Below are 9,645 nucleotides of genomic sequence, written 5' to 3' on the forward strand. Positions count from 1 at the left end.
CCGATCGAGATTTCATTTATTATTTTACATTATTTGGATAAAGAAAAGTTACGCAAATTCAACATCCATCACATCGATGATAGAAATCTGGATCAATTTGTGATCAAATCTGTTTGTTTTGTTTCCTAATTAAGTGAGGAAATTTTAATTGACACCACCGACAAATGATTACATACACATACATATGTTCGGTTATGGTTAAAACAATTCAAGCTTTTGTATTGAATTTTTGATTTAAAACTTATTTTTTCCTTTTCAGTAGGGTTTTTTGCACATATCTTCTGCGTGAGATTTGATCGTAATAGATATGATTTCGAACTCGCGTAAATGTACATTTGCTAAAGCCATAGCATGAACGCTCTTCGAAAATATATGTTCAAAAGTGCTTAATGTTGCATTTTAAATGCAGCAAAAACGCTGCATTATCCTGTTTCCATGTCACATATTAGTAATTCGTTTGGCAGCTCTAGTTCTTGTTCTTGGAAGATGGAGCTAAAATTTAAGTTATCACCAACAATTTTAATTTATACAGAGAATATTTTATTAATATTGCACTAACTGTTGTAATAACTAGAAAAAGTACCAGCAAATGGGAGGAGGCCGGTGAAAACTTCGATAAATTTCCGATAAATATTAGACAAGGCACCGTTTCGTTAGTTATTCGCATAGTAATTCGATCAGAATTACCTATAAATGAGGTAATTCGCTCTTAAAATTTTGTATGTCGAATTACGTAATTCGTAAGGCAATTGGCAAGGCGAATGACGAATGGGAGAGCGAATTACGAATGTGAGAGCAAATTACGAAGTTTGGAAACGCCGTATAATTCCTCAACAAATCAGAAAATGCACCCGTTGCGATGTTTTTACGTGATTTGTGTGTGAAAAATACCAGCAAGTGGCTACTCCGCACGGAGCTGTCAAATCAGTGAATGGAATTGAAATAGTTGAAGACGAAAAAAATTCTGAGCAGGGATCGTGGAAATATTGCGGAAATGTTTGGTGAATAAATTAAAGTGTGAAAAAAGAATTATCAGTGTAAAATAGAAAAAATATACAACCAACAAAATTTTTACCCAACGCAAATGTATTATTTGCCAAGTTTTCGTCGACGGTGCGAAGAAAAACATATCAAAAGTGAGTCAGGTTTCTGGTCGCGCGGGTGCAACAGTCGAAAGGGCAAGACAACGTGAAAGCTTGAAAGGAAAAATATGTAAAATTGTAAAAAATCGGCGCGGCTGTATGAAGCGAGAAAAAGTGAAAAAGCAAAAATAAATTTCACTAAAATAACAAGTAGCAACAGCAAATCGCAACAGTTCGTGGCGCAGTAATAACATTTGCATTTCCAATTCGAACCGATATAATTCCGTCGTATCCATCAATATTTTTGATCACATACGGTCATAAGTGTGAACGTGTTTTCCGGCGCTGGAACGCTGACTTGGTGGACGCGTAACACATCGAGTATACGCGAAATATGGGTGGTTGCATTGGCATACACAGCAACGATAATGAGACAGTCAGTGTGTCTTCTGCGAGCGTTTCGAGGCCAACAACAGCCGCGGGTGAGTAATAAATTCGGCGAAATGGTCTAACCAGCGCTATCATCAATGCACACATTCATTTGCTTATGCACGTTAACTCTTGCCGTATTTGTTTTAGGCGGCGGTCAAATGGGCCCATCGCGCAAAAATCGACCCCTGTGCAATGAGACGATACGTTGGCGTTCCGATGTGCCACTGACTGAGGGCCAACTGCGTTCGAAACGCGACGAATTCTGGGACACTGCGCCGGCGTTCGATGGTCGTAAAGAAATTTGGGATGCACTGCGGGCAGCTACAAATGCGGCAGAAGAGCTAAATTTCGAATTAGCACAGGCAATACTTGATGGAGCGAATATCTCCGTGCCTAATGGGTAAGTTAGCAAAAAAAAAAACTCGACGAGTTATTCATATGGATGCTTTAAACCTATCAACAAAAGCTAAAGAGACTGGCCTTGGCCAGATATAGATCTCGATCGTTCCAATTTTGTAGCCCCGATTGTCGTCTGAAGCTGTTCGCTTTATTATTCATCTTTAATTGCCTTAATCGCCAGTTGCTATCAACGCCAACGTAAACATCAACAAAACCACAATAAAGGCGCCCAAAGCGACCGCAAGTAGTCGGCTGGGTGTTTTACTACTCTGTGCGCCGCTGCACACACACATTACAACTGTATGAAATGTCATTCAATCGGCACTTCATTCTTCCTACTGATCCGCGACTGTGGGACATTTATAAGCTCATTTGTTCTGACGCGCCCTTTAATTATGATAGTGTTTGCCGTTAGCAGTGACTACCCCAAATAAAGAGCTAAAAATAAATTTGCATTCTCTTCTGTTTTGTTTTTGAGTTTTGAGTTCATACTTTTCATTTAGTATTGTCGTTTTGATTACATCGCGGCAGTCGACCCTAATCCATTGCCTTTCAGTTAACTTAGACCTAGATCTCTACTACCGCAAACGAAAAACCAATCTAATAGATGCATTAATGGCGGTCAGTGGCAGGTCATGCAACACTAATCGTACATTAACATTCAGTATCAACATTGTTGATGGCGTCAGCGTTGGCGTAACTGCTTTTATTCGTGACCGTCGTATCCAAGCGCACGCTGAGTACACCGTGCAACAATTTTGGGTTCTGGAATCTAACGGGGAAGCGACCAACACAGATCGATAGTACTTGATTAGGATAAGAAAACTCTAAAAAAAAACCAAAATAAAGGCACCCAAAGCGACCGCAAGCAGTCGGCTGTGAGTTTTACTCTGAGGGAAATACCCACGCCGCTGCACACAAACATTCCAACTGTATGAAATGTCATTCAACTGGCACTTCATTTTTCCTATTGAACCGCGCGGGGGGACTTTTATAAGCTCATTTGTTCTGACGTGCCCTTTCATTATGATAGTGCATGCTGTTAGCAGTGACTACCCCAAATAAAGAGCTAACTTTTTAAAAATAAATTAGAATTCTCTTCTGTTTTGTTCTTGAGTTTTGAATTCATACTTTTCATTTTGTATTGGCGGTTTGGTTACATCGCCTTAATCCATTGCCTTTCAGTATATTAGTAGATCTAGATCTCTACTACCGCAAACGAAAAACCAACATAATAGATGCATTAATGGCGGTCAGCGGCAGGTCATGCAACACTAATCGCATATGAACACTGAGTATCAACATTGTTGATGGTGTCAGCGTAGGCGTAACTGCTTTTATTCGTGACCGTCGATATTCAAGCGCTCGCTGATTACACTGTGCAACAATTTTAGGGTCATGGAATCTAACGGGGAAGCGGCCAACACAGATCGAGAATACTTGACTAGGATAACAAAACTCTCAAAGCGTTTTAAAAAGTTAGCTCACCTTCAAAAGTTATAGTGGGTCAAAGTTAAACTTTTCCAGGGTAATTTTCTGCACCAATTTTTTAATTTTTTTTTCTTCATAGGAGCTCCTCAGAATATTGTAACGGCATTACGGGATAGTTATAGATAAATTTATAGATGTGTTCAGAAAAGCGAAAATAATTGATTTAGTCATGTTTGACTGTCCGTAAGACCGCCTGCTCGTCCGTTTGTCCGTCCGTTTGTCCGTCCGTCTGTGCAGGCTCTATCATAAGTAAAATTTTAGTTTCTCGATGAAACTCGGTGCACAGGTTATTATTAGGTATGTTATTATTAGGTAGGTTATCATTAGGTATGGAAAATGGGCGAAATCGGTCAATAACCACGCCTACTTTTCATATAACGCCACTTCTGGAAGCGAAGTTCTTCAAATTTATTAAGTAAATTGAAAACAGATGTCATGCCCCGTTTCTGCATAAGGCTTGCAATGTGGGTGCGACCACGCCTAATTTAAATCAAATGTTTGTATCTGAAAAACCGCTTCATCAAATTTATCCAAATTCACATACACATTTCTCGTGAGTTTATCTCACCGTTTTGTATAAATGGGCAAAAGCGGAATACCACGTCATTTTTCCATATAAGAAACTTTAAATATCACAACGAAATTCTGAAATATAAGACATGGTATTTTTTGTTTGAGTTATTTGCGACACTTCAGCCAACAGTTACCAACTGAATTAGACGATCGGTATCATAAGCTTTCTCTTCCTTTCGAGATGAGGTAAATTTTACTAAACTTTATTTGTCCATTAACGTTAAATTGACTTATACCGTTTTAAAGGTATAGAGGAAAGCAATCACCTGACACAATATTAGCGTAAATTTGTTGGTGGAGTATGAAGACGTACGAAGAATCAGACGAAGAAGAAGTAATAGAGCTCGACGTAAACGATTTACTGGATGATTACGTTGTATTAGACAATGACGATGAATAAATTTTGTAATGAAAATTTTATTTTTTAAATGCAAGCGCCAAATTTTGAACGCCAATATCTTTTGAAAGCGAGCTAACTGTGCAAACCCCTTTTAGAGTTTTGCTATTCTAGATCAGTACTATCGATCTGAGTTGGCTGTTTTTCAGTTAGAAAAATGTGTTTCACAGTGTTATTATTCGACGGTAACATTAGCGCACACAAGGGGTAGGTTTTGGGGTTCAACTCTTCTGTAACATTTTTTATTACTTTTGAAAGTTGAGCACATCTTGTGTTTATAGAGCTTTTTATTGAAAAAGTAATTTTTAAGCAAAAATACAGCCACTTCAATTTTCAAATACAAATTAAGGAGTACCCTTAATTTTTTCATGTTCCAATGGTCGTATGTAAAGCAAATTACGGGATGACGCTTAAGGTACATTCTTTCCGATAAAAAAAAAGAATTATTGAAATCGGTTCACGCGGTCCAAAGTTATGCGGTGGCATACATAAAAGAAGAAAAATACTCCGAAGAATTGATAATCTCTCCTTTTTTAAAGTCGGTTAAAAATGTTGGAGTTCTTTGTTAATTTTATGTAAATAAAATGCAATTTATGGAACTTTAAAAAATGTATGAAACTTTTTTTATTATATCCTGTACATAAAACTTGCATGAATGTATTTTAAGGAGCGAATTATCAGTATTTTCTGATGATATATATTTATAGGTATAAAACCCCCAAAAATATATTATGGGGTGCGCCCCTGGACGGTAATTATTTTGTTGAAAGTTTCAACGGAATTGAATGTAGCATTTGCGTAATTTGTGTGCCCAAAGGAGTGTTATGGAGTATTATTAATTACGTTGAAATGGTTGTAATCTCTGAAAAAAAACAACGAGGACGCCAAATGCACACACTTCATTTCAGGGGTAAAAGCTAATGCATATGTCAATATATAATTTTGAAATTTGTTTCTCGAGATTACTAAAAACAAATACAAATCTACGCTGTGACCGATTGGTAATGATGATTAAATAATCTAAAAGATTTTTGCCACAACAAAGCTTTTAAAGCCTTCTTACACGATATGTTTTAGCATCTGTATATGTCTCTTATCGATATTTTCATATTGACGGACTTATCTCGGAAGCCAGTTCGAAAATGCCCTATCTCAGAAGACTTTTCAAGAACGCCCTATTTCACAATTTGGTTGAAGAATGCTCTATTTTACCATTCGGTTCAAAAACGCCCTATATCGTCATATTTTTAATATATTCTCAGTTGAGACAAGACGTGTTTGAATCAAATTCGGAGATTGTGAGTTTTCAACCAAATTCTGAAATGGGGCTTTCTCCAACCAAATCCTGTAAATTTTGTATGTACACGCGGCATATGAAATTTCGGCTGAAAAAATTGTATAAGCATTAATTTTTGAAAGTTAAGTGAAAATATTTTTACTGGCAGCTTATATTTACATACATATATAGTGAGTGTTTAAATATTGCATTAAATTTAGTTACAGTGAAACAGAATAGCACTATCACTTAAGTTTTTAATGGTACTGAAGAAGTTTTCTACTAACACTAACCTGGTAATAAATAGCGAATAATATAATTTCTTCCTATATATGTATGTATGTAGATTAGACTGCATCACCAAAAAAAGTTGGGGTTTTCCGTCGGGATTACAAAGTTTATTATATTTTAAGACTTCCACCATATAAATAAGAATAGCTTCTTAAAGGATTTTTTGAAAAATATTCCCTCAGATGACAAAATAGTTTAAGCTTAAAACAATTGCATAAAAACATGAAAAAAAATTCAACGGAGTCGTAATAATGACGTTTTTGATGCTGTTTTTGATCTTATTTCAAAGACTGGTTTAAGAAAAACTTTAATAACTCTGCCAAAACTTTACCGATTTATACTTAAACACTACCGATTTTTTATGGAACTAGTTGGACGGAGTGGTCGAAGCTGCAAACTTATCAGAACGCCGCGCTCCGTACAGCGACAAAGCTTCGCTGCCACGCCAGGCCCGCATCCTTCTGGGCCAACCGTCTGGATATTGTAGCCGCCTAAACAGCTACTTATCTATACTCGACCCCGTTATCCCCAATGAGTCCCATGTCAGCTCACTGGTCCCACTCCATCGAAACGGCGTGCTTTCTGAGCTTACCGTAAACTGAACTTGCCTACAATGATCATTAAATTTTTAATAAACAATTTTGCTTTTTAAATGCGTTTAAAAAACCTCTTTTAGTTAGGAGTTTTTCCTACTGCAACAGGGTATCACCTGACTGTCTCTGTTTTTTTTTTCACCACATATGTTTGGGGAACTTTTTATGACTTTCTCTATTGTTAAATTCCTCGTTTTTTTCGTAATCATAGGCTTAGTGCTATAATTTACTTATCTGATAAAGTTAATTAATAAGACCTCAATTATAGAAATAAAAGTTACTAAATGTTCATTAACATGTGCATAAACTTTTTAATACGTCAATTTACACACATGCTTACGTACACATTAGGGATGCTGCGAATGTGGAATTTTAGATATCCCTCTATGCGAATATCTAACAGCTAACATCCGCAGAAAAAGAAAAAAAAAGGAAAAAGGAAAATAATTCTTCATTCACATTCCTTTGGCTGTTTCAGAATTTGAGGAATCTGTTACTTCATCAAGGCTCTTCGATTTTAGTTTTTGTAACTCATTTTTAATAAAGTAAATGCACACAATTGCGGGGTAGTACGTTATTCCGTTGAATTCCGATTTTTTTATTTAAATAAGGAATTGGTGGAATGTTTGATCAAATAAAAAATACCCGCATAAACTTTGATTTTTAAGAACTGACTGTACTTATGGATTATATTTATATAATATCAGGCAGTTTATAAGTTGTAGTTCGGATAATTAACATCATGTAAGGAGATGTCCTAAGCGAAGTGTTAACGACTGTAGTGTATTTTCTTAAGGCTGTAAAAATTTAACGATAAGTATTTTTCTCACTATGACTATATTTTAGTATTCATTAAACATCTGTAAATTGTTTGGGTAACTGCCAAATTCATCCCGGTAGATTTAATTACCTTAAAAGTGATATTTCTGATTCACGGAATTATGTACATATTTCGTTTACAAGGGCTTTTCAACACTTTACATTTTTTCTTATTTTGATTAAATTCTTGCAAAAGCTGTCACACTAATTCTTTTTGTCATTAAAGTAAACCCTAAAGAAATTGTTGAGGTAATTCCGTACTATAGTTTTATTAACCTAAACGTTAATATTTTAATGGTAAATATCTGTGGTTCACTACATTCTAATGAATTATTGACATTATAGAATTTTTATTTTTATTATTTACAGTAAAATGTTGAAAATGTATCAAAAATTTAATTCATTATCATTATTTTGAGATCACATTGATAATTATCAATTAGATATTTTGTAATTACAAAAAAAATACGATGATATATCATAATTTAAGGTTTAAATTGTTGTCACGGATTTATGTTCTTTCAATTGTACATGCGCGAACGTGCTATACCACGCATTTACGTTCAAGCTGTAAGAAGAGAAGGACGTATTTGCGGCGCAACATTTTACACTAGCATTTCATTGAATTGGGTTCAGAAATTATAAAAGAAAGCGCTTATTTTTGATAGTAAATAATTTAAAATTTGTGTTCCACTCGCTGATTATTACATTAAATGAGGATAATTTTATTTTACATCAAAAATGGCAAAAGCACTACTCAAAATAAGATTTGGCCCAGCTCTGAATAATATCAATAATCAAAAATTGAGTATATGTATATAAGCTGTAAAATTATACAAAATACATGATCAGAAGCTAAGGGCCATTTTCTCAAGTAGGTTTTAAAATTTATCAGCCCATTAGACACAAATTTTTAGAGTAGAGGAGTGTTACTCATGTGTTCATGGCTTATGATTAACATGCTTTCCTGATCCTTTTTCATATAAAAAATCTTTGCGTATTTTCATTTGATAGCTAAATTTTTTTATTTTTCCCCTGTTGAGGTTTGAATTTTTGTAGTTCAAAAAAAAAAAAACGGTTAGCGCTTCTGAATAAGCACATCTATGATGCGGGATTTATCCCTGCTGAAGTCTAGAAAAAAGAATTCTGATGAGGAGATGTGGTGATCTCCGAGATAGATTTTCTCCAACAAATAAAATCGTGGTACAAATATCAATAACAATATTAAAAAATAGAAACATTTTGAATGTTTAAATAATTTTGAATGTTTAAATTAATTAAAAAAATAATGCGCAAACGGTTTATGGAGAATTTTGTTTTTTTGTTTCATATGCCATATTTTGTATTAAGGTTGCTCAATTGGTCCGTAAAATATACGTGATTAAATGGAACCACTTTTTTACCTGAATAATGGTAAATTGCGAATTAAGCAGTCAAGACGATGAAAATGAGTGGAACAAATTGGCGCTGGCCTGACAAAGTGGACGTGCTCATCTACGATGCTTCAGATGTCCTGAGAAGATTGGAATCACCAGTATTACTTAAAAACCGCGGAGTTTATGCATTTAATGATTTAAGTTTTCAAAAGTAGTTGGTAGAAAAAGAACTGCTATTGCATTGTACTAATTATTCCATTGATTTTATATTTTTGTTTAAGTTCGGAGGTAGTTAAATAATTTTGATGAACATTGAATATTATTTATTTTGAAAGTTATCTTAGAAATAACTCTTATTTGTGATTAAGTTCTTAAAAACACAATTTGTACAAATTAAAATTTTTGGTTAATACAAATTTTGATTTCCGCTTAAATTAAAATTAATTTTTTAAGTTAAATAATAAAGATATCATCATTTTTATAACATGAAATCTGTATATTTATTGCATCGCCAGAATTAGGAACACTTTATAACGGAATTAGTTACATCAAAGAATATATGCTGCGGATTTAGAGACATATTAAAGTGTCATTAAATTTATTAATATAAATTATAATTCTATTTATTTTCCTTTGCCGATAATTGGAAACTTATCTTAGTTGATCGATTTAAAGGTAACATATTAATTTTTTAATTTACATTTGGTAGTTTCAACGCAAAAAAATTAAAACGTCAGAAAAACCCTTAGTACCCCGGAATTATGTACATTTACCTACTTTCTTCAGGAATGAACATTTTGAACAAAATTCTGTTTTCAAAGTCGTGGCTGCGAGCCGAATCGGATCAGAACATTGTTATTTAAAAAAAAAAGCACCCCGTCTTTTTATAAGCATTTTAGTCTCAGATAGTTACGTA

General features: G+C 34.4%; 1 protein-coding gene across 2 annotated transcripts; it reads left to right on the plus strand.

The window, feature by feature from the left end:
* Window positions 1-940: 940 nt before the first annotated feature.
* Window positions 941-2,362, plus strand: LOC118754410 (ubiquitin domain-containing protein 1-like). Of its 2 annotated transcripts, none has more exons than XM_036489284.1 (3): window positions 941-1,564; window positions 1,662-1,914; window positions 1,981-2,362. In XM_036489284.1, the coding sequence occupies exons 1-3, from the start codon at window positions 1,477-1,479 to the stop codon at window positions 1,982-1,984; spliced, it is 345 nt and encodes a 114-aa protein (XP_036345177.1). In that variant the 5' UTR covers window positions 941-1,476; the 3' UTR covers window positions 1,985-2,362. The 2 variants fall into 2 exon arrangements, with proteins under 2 accessions (XP_036345177.1, XP_036345176.1); XM_036489283.1 differs by having other exon boundaries at window positions 2,010-2,362.
* Window positions 2,363-9,645: the final 7,283 nt, after the last annotated feature.

Source organism: Rhagoletis pomonella, unplaced genomic scaffold (genome assembly GCF_013731165.1).
Source record: "Rhagoletis pomonella isolate Grant_MI unplaced genomic scaffold, Rhpom_1.0 Rhpom_scaffold_03850, whole genome shotgun sequence".
Classification (NCBI taxonomy): Eukaryota; Metazoa; Arthropoda; class Insecta; order Diptera; family Tephritidae; genus Rhagoletis; species Rhagoletis pomonella.